Consider the following 17259-nt stretch of genomic DNA (forward strand, 5'->3'; position numbering starts at 1 on the left):
GATATATTCCACTCTTTTGTGTAACTATCATGTAGATTAAAAAAATAATGCATTACAGGGGAGCCTGGGTGGCTCAGTGGGTGTAAGCATCTGAACTCCAAGTCCTGGGATTGAGCTCTGCATCAGGCTTCCTGCTTGTGGAGAGTCTGCATCTCCCTCTCCCTTTGCTCCTCCCCCTGTTCATGCTCTGTCTTTTTCTTTCTTTCATTTAAATAAGTAAAATCTTAAAAAAAAAAAAAAAACTTGGGACGCCTGGGTGGCTCAGTGGGTTAAGCTGCTGCCTTCAGCTCAGGTCATGATCCCAGGGTCCTGGGATTGAGTCCCGGATTGGGCTCCTTGCTCAGCAGGGAGCCTGCTTGCCTCTCCGCCTCTGCCCTCCTCTCTGCCTGCTTGTGTGCTTTCTCTCTCTCTCGTTCTGACAAATAAATAAATAAATAAATAAAATCTTTAAAAAAAATAAAATAAAAATTAAAAAAAATAAAGAATACTTTAAAAAATTAAACATTGCCAGGACACCTGGCTGGCTTGATTAGTGAAGCATGCAACTCTTGATCTCAGATTTGTGAGTTTGAGCCCCACATTGGATATAGAGACTAATTACAAAATAAAATCTTTGCGTCACCTGGGTGGGTCAGTCAGCTAAGTGGCTGCCTTCCACTCAGGTCATGATCCCAGGGTCTTGGGTTTGAGTCTTGCATTGGGCTCCCTACTCAGTAGGGAGTCTGTTTCTCCTTCTCCCTCTGCTGTTCCCCTTTGCTTGTGCTCTCTCTGTCAAATAAATAAGTAAAATCTTTAAAAATAAAATAAAATCTTTTATTTATTTTTAAAGAATTTATCTATTAGAGAGAAGGCGTGTGAGAGAGAGAAGGAGTGCATGAGCGGGGGGAGGGGGAGAGAGAGGGGGAGAAGCAGACTCCCCACTGAGCAGGGAGTCCCACACAGGACTCAATCCCAGGACCCTGGGATCATGATATGAGCCAAAGGCAGAAGCCTAACTGACTGAGCCACGCAGGCACCCCAAAATAAAATCTTCCAAAAAAAAAAAATAAATAAATAAGGGTGCCTGGATGGCTCAGTTGTTAAGCATCTGCCTTCGGCCCAGATGATGATCCCAGAATCCTGGGATCAAGCTGGGGCTCCCTGCTCTGTGGGAGGCCTGCTTTTCCCTCTCCCACTCTGCCTGCTTGTGTTTCCTCTCTCTGTGTCAAATAAATAAATAAAATCTTTAAATAAATAAATAAGTAAAACATTGACAACTCCCTAGAAGGTCCCCTTGTACCTGGTCCCAACCAGCAACCCTCCCCCGTATACCTAAGACCACTCTCCTGACGCTCATAGTAATTACCTCCTGGTTTTTCTTACAGTTTGACCAACTAAATGTAGTCTTGATCATTGTAGTTTAATTTTGCTTGTTTTGAATTTTATGTGAATGAAATCATACATATAATTGTTCACTCAACATTTGAGACTGATCCTTATTCTTGCATATAGCAGGAATTCATTCACTTTTATTGTTATGTAATATTTAATTGTTTAAATATACCCCAGTTTGTGTATTGTGTGGTGATGGACAATTATGGTTTTCTTTCTAGTTTGGAGTTGTTATAAGCAGTGTTGTTACTGCCATTCTTTTCCATATATAACTATGTACTTCTGTAACAAGCGCCAAAGGATAGAATTGCTAATCATAGAGAATGCAGTCTTAAACTTTCAGAGACACTGCCAAACTCTCCAAAGTGTGTATTAATCGACATTTCTACTAGGGGTATGTAAGTTTCCATTGTTGTATATCCTTAACAAAAATAATAATTGCCACTTTTTCCAATTTATATTATTCTATGTGTAAAGATAATGTGGTGTTTTCTTTTCTTTTTTTTTTTTTTGCTAAGAAAAATTTGGTAAGATGTTTCTGAAAATACTGACTAACACGAAGCCATTAATTTTCAGTTTTCCATGCTGTCCCTGTCTTTCAGTATCACAAGCAAGAATTTATACTTTTTAGAATGAGTATTTTGTTTTAATTTTTTAAAATTTATTTATTTATTTGACAGAGAGAGACATAGCAAGAGAGGAAACATAAGCAGAGGGAGTGGGAGAGAGAGCAGGTTCCCTGCTGATCAGGGAGCCCAATGCAGGGCTCAATCCCAGGACCCGGGGATCATGACCTGAGCTGAAGGCACACTCTTAATGCCTGAGCCACCCAGGTGCCCCTAGAATGAGTATTTTAAATTTTAATTTGATTAATGAAAGCAGGTAGTTTGAGATATTACTCAATATTTTCTTTATACTTTTTGTTTGCTTATCTAAAAAAAATGTATTATTTCTGTTCATGATTTAAGCTGCCATTCCAGGAGTCATAACAATTACTGAAATAAGAGGTATGGTCTCTGGTTTCCGAAATCAGATTTAATGAATAAATCTTTCTACCAGTGCCTCTGAGCCATTTTTTCTTGTTAGGTTTTTTTTTTTTTTTTTTTTTGAGTAAAGTACTAGCTGGTTACTGTTGAGTGAAGTAAAACAGACTTTTAACAGCTCATGGGTAATGTCTGAAAGGTAAAGTGACATAAGATAAATGTCTGTGTTCCACGCTGAAAATAGCAGAAGTCATATGGAACCAAGATTTAACTTAATTGACTCGTAATTTAATCCTGGTTTAAAAGTGGTCTGGCCTAATGAAAATTGTACTGTGATTTCATTTTGCACAATTAATACTAACAATGGAAAAATAAGAAGGTAAAGGGTTAAAAGCTGTAAATGCCAGTTTCAATTGTGTAAACGATTTATCTCTCAAAGTTTGTGCATTTTTTAAAATCACATGTGTACTGAAAGAACATAATGGGTATTTTTCTGGATAATTGAATGTCCAAAAATACCAATCTTACAGCTATTTATAAGCATAAAACCAATTATGTTGTTTAGTTCTCAGGTTCAATGAAAAATTTAAATTTTTAAAAGAAAGTGTGTTTTTGAAAACAATAATTTAATTTCTGATTTTTTCCATTAATAGTCATTTAGTAGTAGAAGGATTTTAAGCTGTGAAGTTAGTACTTTTAAAAGGATTGATGTAACCTTCATCTGGAAACAGTTATAACTTAAACTTGGGAGATAAGTGGTTAAATTGTGAAATGTAGGCCCCCTAAATATAAAGTAGGAAAAAAAAAATCTGTATGGTTATTTTCAATACCTAAAAGGAATGAACTTTGTACCAGTTATGGCTCCTTTGCTTTTCTGCTTGGCTTACAGTTTGAAATATAAATTGGTTACAAATCTTGAATTTAAACTAAATAGTTTGCATTAAAAAAAAAACACTCTACATTTCCTTTATAGAATCACAAATGTCCGTGTTTTGTGGTACTTGAGGGTTTTGAATAAGACTTGGAAAATTTCTGGTAAAGATAATGAACTTTATTTTGGGAAAAATGATGGAATACAAGTTTGGATGAATGAAAGCCAAAGAGATTCCTGGTTCCTTTTTAAAGAAGATAAAGTATCTGACAAATTTAGCAGATTGAGGATCACTAAGAAATATTAGTATAAACTATAACTCAATCTGCTAAATTTGTCAGTAGTTTGTTCTTTGCTTTTTCATACTTGTGATAAATTTTAAAAGATATCAGTTGTTTGCTACAATGTAGGCACATATGTAAGCAAGTTCAGTAATTATTTGAAAATTCAATGTTAACAGATTCCTGATGATAGTATGTAAAGGTATTGATACCCCATTCAGAATGCTGCATATGTTAATATGTAGACTGGCTTGGCATGGCCAGATAAAATATTTGCCAAAGTATTTAAACTTTTTCAACTCCTGTAATCACTGGATAGTTATATTTGACCCTTAGGTAGCCAAAGGAAATATCAGGGTCTTAGCTCTAATTGTTTTTGTTATATATTTTAAAAAAAATGTATATATAAATAAAAATAAACATTATACTTATATTTTTATTTATATATTTGAGAGAGAGAGAAAACAAGGAGAGGGGGAGGGGGAGGGAAACCACCGTGGACTCCCTGCTGAGCATGGAGCCTGACTTGGGTTGCCATCCTAGGACCTGGGATCATGACCTGAGCTGAAACCAGGGGTCAGCTGCTTAACCAGTGGAACCAGCCAGGTGCCGCTAGAGATAGATACCTTCTTGAATTGTTTTAACTGATCAGTTTATCAGAAATGACTGGCTAGACAACACTTCATGTTAATATTCATTTAATATGAATGAACCTACTTGTTCTCACAGTTTGGCTAAGGTAACTTGCAACTGATTTGCTCTGTTCCAGAATGTTTTTGTATATGCTGATTTTACAATGTATGGCAGATAATCTAACTCTAGTTATAAATTATTACCTGTCCAAAACCTTGTTAAATCTGATACTAAGTTTAATCCCTTTTTAAAGTAAAAGTCTGGGGTGCCTGGGTGGCTCAGTGGGTTAAAGCCTCTGCCTTCGGCTCAGGTCATGGTCCTGGGATCGAGCCCCGCATCTGGCTCTCTGCTCAGTGGGGAGCCTCCTTCCCCCTCTCTCTGTCAAATAAATAAATAAAATCTTAAAAAAAAAAAAAATGAACTAAAAGTCTGCTTTATATTACTTTCTCCTCTGATTGGCAGTGTTTCAGAATCAGTTGAACAATGAATACACTTCGAGAATCTTATGAGATTATGTCCCATTGGTTTGTACTTACTGTTTTTCTTTTAGGTTGCAGTCTAAAGATAGAAAGAAGAAGGGAGGAAGGAAGGAAGGAGGAAAGACCTACTATTAAATTTCAGTGACAAGGAATATCAATTTCTTAACTTTTCTTTTTTTACTTTTAAGATAAAGATACAGATACCACCATGAAGGGGAATATGGATGAATTTGGCTTGCGAGACTCCTTGAGCGTTGCATCAACTGATTCCTTTGCTTCAGCTGCAGAGGTAGGACAGTGTGTTCCCAGGGAGAATTTCTCATTCTTTTTCACCCAGAGAGTACAGTTTTGCCACTGTGTTGTAATCTAGTAGCCATTTATATAGTATTTACTATGGGGTAGATAACCAGGTTACAATGATGATTGTAACATGAACATGAGTTTGCACAGGAACTTATAGTCTTTTCAGAGAGGTGAACGTGTAAACACATACTTCAGAGGTACACTGTCATATACTGTGGATTATGGGTAAGGCATATAAATATCTTAATAGAAAGTAATATCTTACATCGGAACTCTTAAAAAAATGTTTTGAGGGACGCCTGGGTGGCTCAGTGGGTTGGGCCTCTGCCTTCGGCTCAGGTCATGATCCCAGGGTCCTGGATCAAGCCCCGCATTGGGCTCTCTGCCCCGCAGGGAGCCTGCTTCTCCTTCTCCCTCTGCTTGCCTCTCTGCCTACTTGTGATCTCTCCCTGTCAAATAAATAAATAAAATCTTTTAAAAAATTTTTTGATTCCTTAGCTTAGAAATTATACTTCTAGATTTTTTTTGGAAGATTTTATTTATTTATTTGACAGAGAAATCACAAGTAGGCAGAGAGGCAGGCAGAGAGAGGGGGAAGCAGGCTCCCTGATGAGCAGAGAGTCCGATTCAGGGCTTGATCCCCAGGACCCTGGGATCATGACCTAAGCCAAAGGCAGAGGCTTTAACCCACTGAGCGACCCAGGTGCCCCTAGATATATTTTTTTAAAGATTATTTATTAGAGAACACTCAGTGGAGAGGGGAGAGGGAGAGAAAAACAAGCAGACTCCATACTGAGCAAGTGGGACTCTGTCTCATGACCCTCATATCAGAATCTGAGCAGAAACCAAAAAGAGTCAGTCAGTCAACTGATCGTGCCACCAAGGTGCCCCTAGGTATTTCTTTCCAGAAGGTGATTAGATTCAAAGATTTACATATAAAAATAATCACTATGGCATTTTAACAGTAAGGAAAACCTGGAAATAGTCTAATGCCAAATTATGGTGCATACATACTTTGAAATATTGTAGTGCTGAAAACATGTTTCCATTTATTTTTTTATTTTTTAAAATATTTATTTATTTATTTGACAGAGAGAGACACAGTGAGAGAGGGAACACAAGCAGGGGGAGTGGGAGAGGGAGAAGAAACAGGCTTCCCACCGAGCTGGGAGCCCAATGCAGGGGTCGATCCCAGGGCTCTGGGATTAAGACCCAAGCCAAAAACAGCCGCTTAACGAGTGAGCCACCCAGGTGCCCCATCCATTTATTTTTAATGACATGGGAGTATTTGTTAAATGAAAAGAATAGTATATAAAGCTTTATATAGAGAGTGTGGTTGTAATTTTGTGATAAAAAAACAGAAAAGAGGTGCCTGGGTGGCTCAGTGGGTTAAAACCTCTTCCTTTGGCTCAGGTCTCAGGGTCCTGGGATCGAGCCCTACATCAGGCTCTCTGCTTAGCAGGGAGCCTGCTTCTCTTTCTCTGCCTGCCTCTCCACCTGCTTGTGATCTCTGTCTGTCAAATAAATAAATAAAATCTTAAAAACAAAACAAAACCACAAAGCCCAGAAAACTATGTATGGAGTATATTGTGTAAGTATTTAGGCAAAGAAAAAAAGTCTAGATATAAATACACCATTGTGTAAACAATGGTGATCAATGAATTAAAAATTTATGGGTTATTTGTTTTCTACTAAGATTTAAATTTTGTATCTAAAGAGAATGTTTACAGCGTGCTTATCTTTTTATAATTTTTTCTACTTAAAATAGCTTTTAAAATCACATATGCCCAATTTTTCTTAGGAAAACGTTATTTTTATGGTAAATTTTAGATATTAATGCTTTTTTCATATAAGTAGTATCACACATCAGCAATTCATGCTGTAGTGTAGAAAGCTTTAATATTCCAATACCTTGTACCCTATGCCTTGATTTCTGCTTTTTTAATTTTAATTTTATTACTTTTTAAAGATTAAAAAAAATTGTTAGGGAGTGCAAGAGAGAGTGTGGTGGAGGGCAGAGGGAGAGAGAAAATCACAGGCCAGCTCCATGCTGAGTGTAGAGCCCTGTGTGGGGTTCCATCCCAGGACCCTGAGATCATGACCCAAGCCAAAATCAAGAAGCTGATGATCAACCAGCTGAGCCACCCAGGCACCCACTGCCTTTGTTAAAGCTGTACTGATCATAATCTTTTATCTTCTCAAGATTTTTCTTTATATGTATATGTATATTTTTGTTTTGCTTACAGTAGCATTTCTGAAATGTTTGCATTTTCCCTTGTATTTTTATATTTTTAAGTTTGCAAGAGATAAAATATTTTACAGAAAAGATATTCTCTTCCCTTTTACTATTTGATACAGACAGCTTTATCTTTCTGTTCTTTTTTAACATTTTCCCCAGCTTTATTGAGATATAATTGATATACGTGTATAAATTTAAGGTGTGCGATGTGATAATTTGCTACATATATATAGTGAATAATTACCATAGTAAGATTAATTAATATGTCCATCACCTCACAGGATTATATGTATATGGAGGGGGGGAGAATGTTCATATTTACTCTCTTAGCAACTTTCAAGTATGTAATACAGTATTGTTAACTATAGTTGCCATGCTGTGCAATAGATACCCAGGATTTCTTTGTCCTCTTACTGAAGCTTGTACCCTTTGACCAACATCTCCCCACTTCCCTCACTCAGCCTCTGTCAACTGCCATTCTACTCTTTGATTCTATGGATTTAGCTTTTTCAAAAAGATTTCACATGTGAAATCTGTATTTGTCTTTCTCTGACTTACTTCACTTAGCATAATGCCTTTGAGGTCCATCCATATTGTTGCAAATGACAGGATTTCCTTATTTATCATGGGTGAATAATATACACACACACCCATATATTCATACACACATACACACCCATATACACACTACATCTTCTTTATATGTTTATTTGTAATTGGACATTTAGGTTATTTCTATATATTGGCTATTGTGAATAATGCTGCAATGAACATGGCATATCTCACAATAGTGACTTCGTTTCCTTTGGATATATACCCACAAGTGGGATTGCTCAGATTATATGGTAGTTCTGTTTTAATTTTTGAGCAACTTCTGTATTGTTTTCCAAAGTAGCTATACCAGTTTATATTTCCATCAACTGTACACCAGGTTTCCCTATTATCCTTGTCCAGACCAGTATTTGTTTTTTCTTGTCTTTTTGATGATAACCCATTCTAATAGATGTGAGGTGAAATTTTATTGTGGTTTTGATTTGTATTTCCCTGATTAGTGATGTTGAACACATTTTCATGTACCTGTTGGCTATTTGTGTCTTGTTTGGAAAAATGTCTACTCAGGTCCTCTGTCCATTTTTTTTTTTTTTATGTTTTTATTTTTTTTAAAAGATTTTATTTATTTATTTGAAAGACGGAGATCACAAGTAGGCAGAGAGGCAGAGAGAGGGAAGCAGGCTTCCTGCGGAGCAGGGAGCCCGATGCGGGGCTCGATCCCAGGACCCTGAGATCATGACCTGAGCCAAAGGCAGCAGCCCAAACCACTGAGCCACCCAGGCGCCCCCTCTGTCCATTTTTTTAATTGGATTTTTCCATTACTCAGTTCTTTGGGTTCCTTATGTATTTTGGATATTAACTCCTTATCAAATAGATAGTTTACAGATATTTTCTCCCATTTGGTAAGTTACCTTTTCATTTTACTGATTGTTTCTTTTGCTCAACAGAAAGTTTTCAGTTTGATGTAGTCCCACTTACGTATTTTTGCTTTTATTGCTTGTGATTTGGTGTTCTATCCAAAATATCATTGTCAAGACCAGTGTCAAAGAGCTTTTCCTTGTTATCTTTTAGCAGATACATGGTTTCAGGTTTTATGTTTAAGTCTTTTTCTTTTTTTTTTTTTAAGTAGGCTCCATGCCCAGTGTGGAGCCCAGTGTGGGGCTTGAACTCACAACCCTGAAATCAAGACCTGACCTGAGATGAAAGGTTGGAGGCTTACCCAGTTGAGCCACCCAAGCATCCCTTACTTTTGAGTCTTTAGTTCATTTTGAGCTAATTTTCTGAGTGGTGTAAGATAGGTGTTCAAGTCATTCTTCTGCATGTGATTATCCAATTATCCCATCACTGTTTATTGAAGACTATTGTTTTCTCATTGAGTATTCTTGGGTCTCTTGTAAAATATTGGTGAGCCTAATATGCAAGGGTTTATTTTTAGGCTCTTGATTCTGTTATGCTGTTTTATGTGCCTCTTTTTATGCCAGTACTATACTGTGTAATTACTACAGCTTTGTAGTGTAGTTTGAAACCAGAAAGTGTGATGCCTCCAGTATTGTTCTTTCTCAGGATCACTTTGGCTCCTTGGGATCTTTTGTGGTTCCACACAAATTTTAAGATTGTTTTTTCTATTTCTGTGAAGAATGCCACTGTAATTTTGATAGAGACCACAACAAATCTCAAATGGCTTTATGGATTTTAACGATATTAAATCTTTAGATCCATGAACATGAAGATAATTTAACTTCAAGTGACAAGATACTTTCACTTATTTATTCACTTTAGTTTCTTCATCAAAGTATTCAGTGTACAGATTTTCACCTCCTTGGTTAAATTTTTTAAAAAGATTGTATTTATTTATTTGACAGAGCACAAGCAGGGGGAGCAGCAGAGGGAGAGGGAGAAGCAGGCTCCCCACTGAGCAAAGAGTGAGTGGCTCCCAGGACACTGGGATCATGATTCAAGGTGAAGGCAGATGCTAATTAAGCCACCCAGCGCCCCTCCTTGGTTAAATTTATTCCTAAGTATTTTGTTCTTTTTATTACTTTCTAAATGGGGTTGTTAAATTTTCCCTCTCTTTTTCTAAAATTTATATTAGTTTCAGATATACAATATAGTGATTCAACAATTCTGTACATTTGGACCATTTTGTTTTCATTTTCATTTGTCTCCATATAATTTTTGATTTCGTCTTTGGTTTCTTAGTTGACCCATTCATTGTTTAGTAGCATGTTACTTTACCTCTGTGTATATTTGTGTTACTTCTGCATTTTTTTCTTTCTTTTTTTTTCTAGATTTTTTTAAAAAGCTTTTATTTATTTGACAGCAAGAGAGAGATCACAAACAGGAAGAGCAGCGGGCAGAGAGAGAGGGGGAAGCAGCCTCCCTGCTGAGCAGAGAGGCCAATGCGGGTCTCTATCCCAGGACCCCGAGATCATGACCTGAGCCAAAGGCAGAGGCTTAACCCACTGAGCCACCCAGGCGCCCCTTCCTAGATCTTTTTCTTATTGTTGATTTCTAGTTTCAGAACATTGTGGTTGGAAAAAATGTATGTTATGACTGATTTTTTAAAATTTGTTGAAACAGGCTTATTTTGTGACCTAATAGGTGATCTGTTCTGGAGAATGTTCATGTGTACTTGGAAAGAATATACATTCTTCTGTTTTAGGATGGAACATTCTGAATATATCTGTTAGATCCATCTTTTCCAATGTGTTGTTGAAAGTCACTGTTAACTTGTTTACTTTTTGGATCATCTATCCATTGATGTAAGTGGAGTGTTAAAGTTTCCTACTATTATTGTATTACTATTGATCACTTCATTTATGTTTGTTATTAGCTGCTTTTTATATCTGGGTGCTCCCATGTTGGGTGCATAAAAATTTACTATTGTTTTATCTTCTTTTTGAGTTGTTCCCTTCATGATTATATAGTGTCTTTCTTTTTTTCTTCTAACAATCTTTGTTTTATTTATTTATTTTTTTTATGATTTATTTATTTATTTATTTGACAGAGAGAGATCACAAGTAGACAGAGAGGCAGGCAGAGAGAGAGAGAGAGAGAGAGAGAAGCAGGCTCCCCGCTGAGCAGAGAGCCCGATGCGGGACTCGATCCCAGGACCCCGAGATCATGACCTGAGCCGAAGGCAGCGGCTTAACCCACTGAGCCACCCAGATGCCCTAACAATCTTTGTTTTAAAGTCTATTTCGTTGGGGTGCTTGGGTAGCACAGTCAGTTAAGCATTTGACTCTTGGTTTTGCCTCAGGTCCTGATCTCAGGATCATTAGATTGAAACTCCCTCTTGGCTCCCATGCTCAGCACAGAGTCCGTTTGAGATTCTCATTTCCTCTCCCTCTTCCCCTTCTGCTCATGCTCTCTCTCTCTCTAAAATAAATAAATAATTCTTTTAGGGCACCTGGGTGGCTCAGTGGGTTAAAGCCTCTGCCTTAGGCTCAGGTCACAAACCCAGGGTCCTGCGATCGAGCCCCACATCGGGCTCTCTGCTCATCAGGGAGCCTGCTTCCTCCTCTCTCTGCCTGCCTCTCTGCCTACTTGTGATTTCTCTGTCAAATAAATAAATAAATAAAATCTTAAAAACATATTAAAAAAATAATAAAATAAATAAATAATTCTTTTAAAGTCCATTTCTTCTGGGGCACCTGACTGGCTTAGTCAGTAGAGCATATGATTCTTGATTCCAGGGTCATGAGTTCAAACCCCTCTTTGGGCTTAGAACTTACTCTAAAAAAAATAGAGTCAGTTTTGTCCAGTGGAAGTATTGCTTGCCTGGCTTTTTTCCCACTGCCCTTTGCATGATAAATAGCTCCTACATCCATTCACTTTCAACCTGAATGTATTTTTTGGTCTGAAATGAGTCTCTTATAGGCAGCATATAGATGGGTCTTGCTTTTTTTTATCCATCTTGTCAGCCTGCATAAGTATGTACTTACTGCCATTTTGATACTTATTTTATGGTTGTTTTGGTAGTACTTCTCTGTTCCTTTCTTCTTTTCCTCTTTTCTCTCATGGATTGCTGCTTTTATGTAGTGATATACTTGGATTCTATTCTCTATTTTTTTGCTTATGTATTTCTGGTTTTTGATTTGTAGTTACTGTTAGTTTTGTAATCACATCTTATGCATATAGTAGTCTATATTAAGTTGATGGTCACTAAAGTTTGAACCCATTCTTCTCTTTCCCCAGCATTTTAGGCATAGGGTTATATCATAGGTTATATCCTTTTATTTTGCGAGTCCCTTGACTGGTTTTTATAGGCATATTTATTTTTACTGTTTTTGTGTTCGCTGCTTTTCTTTTCTTGTCTTTTTTTTTTTTTTAAGATTTTATTTATTTAACAGATCACAAGTAGGCAGAGCGGCAGGCAGAGAGAGAGAGGAAGAAGCAGGCTCCCTGCTAAGCAGAGAGCCTGATGCAGGGGGGCTCGATCCCAGGACCCTGAGATCATGACCCAAGCCGAAGGCAGAGGCTTTAACCCACTGAGCCACCCAGACGCCCCTACTTTTCTTATTCCTGCATATGATCTTTCCACTCAAAGAGTCCCCTTTAACATGTCTTGTATGGCTGAGTTATGGTTATGAATTCTTTTAACTTTTGTTTGTCCGGGAACTCTTTATCTCCTATTCTGAATGATAGCCTTACTGGATAGATTATTCTTGGTTCCAGGTTTTTTTCTTTTTCTTTTTTTTTCCTTCAGCACTTTGAATATATCATGGCACTCCCTCTGGCATGCAGAGTTTCTGGTGAAAAATCAGCTGATAGTCTTATGGGGTTTCCCTTGTATATAACTTTCATTTCCTTTTGCTGCTTTAAAAATTCTCTCTTTATTTCTAGTTTTTGCCATTTTAATTATTGTGTATCTTGGTTTGGGCCTCCTTGAGAAGATCTTATTGGGGCTCTCTGTGCCTCCTGGATCTGGATGTTTGTTTCCTTCCCCAGATTCAGGAAGTTTTCAGCTATTATTTCTTCAAACACATTTATGCATTGTCTGCCCCCTTTTTTCTTTCTCTGTCTGGGATCCTTATAATGTAAATGTTACTATGCTTTATGGTGTTGCCAAGTTTCCCTTGTCTATTTTCATTTATTTTTATTATTTTTTCTCTCCTATTCAGCTTGATGGCTTTCCATTATTCTGTCTTCCAGGTCATTAATTTGTTCTTCTGCTTCCTCTAGTCTAGTATTTATTCCATTTGCTATATTTTTAGTTTCAGTTACTTAGTTCTTCATCTCTGATTTTTTGTTTTGTTTTGTTTTCTCTTTGTTGAGGGTCTCAGTGAGGTCCTCCATTCTTTTTCAAGTCCAGTGAGTATCTTTATGGCCATTACTTTAAATTCTCTTTCAGGCATATTACTTACCTCCATTTTGTTTAGCTCACTTGCTGTGATTTTGTCTTGTTCTTTCATTTGGAATATATTCCTCTGTGTCCTCATATTGTCTAATTCTCTGCATATATTTTTATATCTAAGTCAGCTTTCTCTTTTGCCCTTAAAAATAGTAAGCTTGGGGCACTGGGTGGCTCAGTGGGTTAAAGCCTCTGCCTTTGGCTCAGGTCATGATCCCAGGGTCCTGGGATCGAGCCCCGCATCGGGCTCTTTGCTCAGCAGGGAGCCTGCTTCCTCCCCTCTCTCTCTGCCTGCCTCTCTGCCTACTTGTAATCTCTGTCTGTCAAATAAATAAATAAAATCTTAAAAAAAAATAGTAAGCTTATGAAAAAGAGGTCCAATGTCCTACAGTACAGTGTCCCCTGTTCACTAGAACCTGCTTCAGGTGTGTCTCCTATGTGTGTTGCATGTGCCCTGCTTATGTGGCTGAGCCACTGTTGCCTTCAGTCCAGTTGTCTGAAGTGGCTCTCTTTGCCTGCTGTGGGCAGGGGGTGGTCCCTGTGTTTTTAGTGGGCCAGTTTGGGGCTGCCTTGGGCTTGAGTTGAGTCAGACCATGCATATGTCAGAGATGCAGTAGCACCAAACTGCAGGGTACTTTCCCTGTGCCCCAAAAAGCTTTCACTTTGGGGCAGTTCCTGCGGTCAGACATGGTATCTGTCCCCAGTCCACTGCTGGAGCCACATTTGGACTGTTGTATGTAGTTATTTTTCCTTCTCCCCAGGGCTGGAATCACTTTGGAGTGTTGCCCCTGTCAGGACTGCTTGCAGACTGCAAGGCTTACTGGATCAATTTGGATGGGCTCCATTCAAGTGTGTTTTGAAGGGGATAGGACCACAGGAGAAATCAGGGGCAGGGGTGGTGTGTTAGCAAGGTTTGTGCAGGTCTGCCATAAGAGGAGACTTGGAAGAAGGCCTCATTGAAGAGGGTGTGTCTGCAGGAGACCACTGGGGCAGGGTGAACGGTTAACAAGTTATTTGTCAAATATTAGTGTTTCACTGCTTATTGGAGGTGTCTGTGTATCTAGGTTGGGTAGGGAAGGGAAATTGTGTTCGCCAGCTCCTTTGTTCCTGGAGAATTCTCCCAAAGATCCCTGTCCCGCCAGCGCATACTCTGACATTAGTAAACAAATCTCCCTCCTGGAATTTTTCAAATTGCGGCTTCTATGCTATATCTCAGTGGGGCTCTTTGTTGTGGTGTCTCTTTAAGAGTGGGGACTCCGTTTCCTGTCACTCTGGCTCATACAGAACCAGATTTTTGCTGATTTTTGAAGTTCTAGGTGTTAAGCTCCACCAATTGTAAGAACTTGTAAAATTTGGATCAAAGCCTCTGGTTGTCTTACTCTGAAGGTTCAGGTGACTCAGGTCCTTGGTATAAGGGTCTTTTTCTCTTCCCTCTCTGCACTGGTGGTGTCCTTACATCTCATGAACAGCCCTATGGGTCCATTTAGCTCCTCACCACACCTCTGTTCTTCCTACCCACTGTGATATGGCCCCTTCTCCACATTTAGCTTTGGAGAGCTTGTTCACCCAGTCTTCAGTCAGTTTTCGGGTTATTTACACTGATGTGAGTATTATTTACTTGTATCCCTGGGTTCAAATGAGCTTAGGATCTTCTTACTCTGCCATGTTCCTCTTAATTTCTCTTTCTGATTGATTGTTGTGAGTATATAGAAATGCAACTAATTTTTATACATTGCTTTTGTTTCCTGCAACTTTACCAGATTTGTTTATGTTCTATCAGTTTTTTGGTGGTCTTTTAAGATTCTTTGTATATATGATCAAATCATGCGCAGACAGAGACAATTTTACTTTTTTCTTTCCAATTTGGATGCCTTTTTTCCCTTGTCTTGCCCGATAGCTCTGGCTAGAACTTCAGTGCTATGTTGAATAGGAGTGGTGAGAATGGGCACTCTTATTTTGGTCTTAGGGGAAAAGCTTTCAGTCTTTCATTGTTGAGTATGATACTAACTATGACTTGTCATATATGGCCTTTATTGTATTGAGGTACATTTTTTCTGTGCCATATTTGAGAGTTTTTAACATAAAAGGATGTTCTATTTTGTCAAATACTTTTTATCTTTCTGTTCTGTAGATACTTGTGTCCTAGATGACTTGTAAGAATTGCTACTCACTTTGCATTTTCCTGCTGTGAGGGATGATATATACCTAATTGCTCCAGTTTCTTTATAATATGCAACTTTAAAAAATATTTTGCCAAGTGTTCATTATACTTACTTTGTTGTTTAAGTTACAGAAGTTTGATAAAAAGACTCTTTATGGAAAACAAAATACATGAAAACCACAAGAAGGACTCAGTATTTGAGAAACATCTTAGGAATGCTTCTAGGGTATAAATGTATGATCTTGGAATGTGAATGTTCCAAAATAAGTTCTATTCTAAGAAATGTTTGTTAAATTATTTTTAATTGCATTTATTATATGCCAGATACTTAAAGTAGGGAAAACTATTTTAATGAAGAAAGTTATTAAGAAAATAAGATCTGAACTCCTTGGGAAGATAAACAATTTGTGAAGATTTGAAAGATTTACTCAGAATTACCAGAAAGATTTCTTCCCTATTTAGATTAAAGAAATCCTGGCATAGGCTTTTTTCTAAGCCAGGTCCGTCATTTGTGAAAGTGATTAACAAGATTTTCCTATATAAGCTTTGCCAAACATTGGTTTGGAACTACAGTCTCTTTTCTCTGAAAAGTCTTTTTTAAATAATAGCTTTACTGAGAAATAGCTCACATGCTATAAAATTCACTTTTTAAAAGTGTACACTTTTTTAGCTGTGTTACCAATAACACATTTCTACTTCCAGAACATTTTTATCACCCCAAGAAGAAACCCCGACCTATTAGTAATCACACTCTGTTCTCTCTTGTCCCCCCTCCACCCTAGTACTGATCTACCTCTGTGTCTCTATGGATTTGCCTATTCTGTACATTTCATATAAATAGAATCATACAATATGTAACCTTTTGGTTTTGATATCCTTTCACTTAGCATAGTATTTTCAAGTTCTGAAAGGTCTTTTAAATGTTAGGATACTGCTGCAGTTAGTGCTTCTAGCTCTCCCATCTGTTAAAGAGATTGTCATTTAATAGGTAGAAACTAATACTGTGAAGAGTAATTTTTAGCTGTGGATTCAGTTTTTCTTAGAATGAACACTCTGCAGCATGTGTATGTGTTTAATATATAAATTATAGGGTGCTCTTTGAATAGAAAATATTAGGGGGCACCTGGGTGGCTCAGTTTGTTAAGTGTCAGACTCTTTTTTTTTTTTTTTTTAAGATTTTAGTTATTTGTTTGAGAGAGAGCGAGCATGCATGTGCATGCATGAGCAAGCTGGAGTGGCAGAGGGAAAGGAAGATGACTTTGCACTGAGCAGGGGGCTTGATAAGGGTTCAATCCCAGGACCCTGAGATCATGACCTGAGTTGAAGGCAGACACTTACCAGGCATCCAGGCCTAAGTGTTCAACTCTTGATTTAGGCTCAGGTCATGATCTCAGGGTCATGAGATTGGACCCCCATTGGCCTCTGCACTGGGCATGGATTTGGCTTGAGATTTTCTCTCCCTTTAAAAAAAAAAAAAAAGGAGAAAAAGTTACTTCCACTAAATGGAAGCTTGAAAATTTTTTTTATTTTTTCTGATCTTCATTTTTTAAAAAAATTTATTTATTTATTTATTTATTTATTTTTAAATCTTTTATTTTTTTATAAACATATTTTTATCCCCAGGGGTACAGGTCTGTGAATCACCAGGTTTACACACTTCACAGCACTCACCAAAGCACATACCCTCCCCAATGTCCATAATCCCACCCCCGTCTCCCAAACCCCCTCCCCCCAGCAACCCTCAGTTTGTTTTGTGAGATTAAGAGTTACTTATGGTTTGTCTCCCTCCCAATCCCATCTTGTTTCATTTATTCTTCTCCTACCCACTTAAGCCCCCATGTTGCATCACCACTTCCTCATATCAGGGAGATCATATGATAGTTGTCTTTCTCTGCTTGACTTATTTCGCTAAGCATGATACGCTCTAGTTCCATCCATGTTGTCGCAAATGGCAAGATTTCATTTCTTTTGATGGCTGCATAGTATTCCATTGTGTATATATACCACATCTTCTTTATCCATTCATCTGTTGA

General features: G+C 37.8%; 1 protein-coding gene across 4 annotated transcripts in view; it reads left to right on the forward strand.

The window, feature by feature from the left end:
• The window catches only part of MIGA1 (mitoguardin 1), a gene marked incomplete at its 5' end in the record, with an annotated part of 104366 nt that overhangs the window by 58014 nt on the left and 29093 nt on the right, over positions 1 to 17259 (forward strand). For all 4 annotated transcript variants that reach the window (XM_082686671.1, XM_082686672.1, XM_082686669.1 and 1 more), the window contains one exon: positions 4807 to 4907. In XM_082686671.1, coding sequence (XP_082542797.1) covers positions 4807 to 4907 — 101 coding nt within the window. The remainder of the gene's footprint in view (positions 1 to 4806; positions 4908 to 17259) is intronic.

This window comes from Mustela nivalis (assembly GCF_964662115.1).
Source record: "Mustela nivalis genome assembly, chromosome: 10".
Lineage (NCBI taxonomy): Eukaryota > Metazoa > Chordata > Mammalia > Carnivora > Mustelidae > Mustela > Mustela nivalis.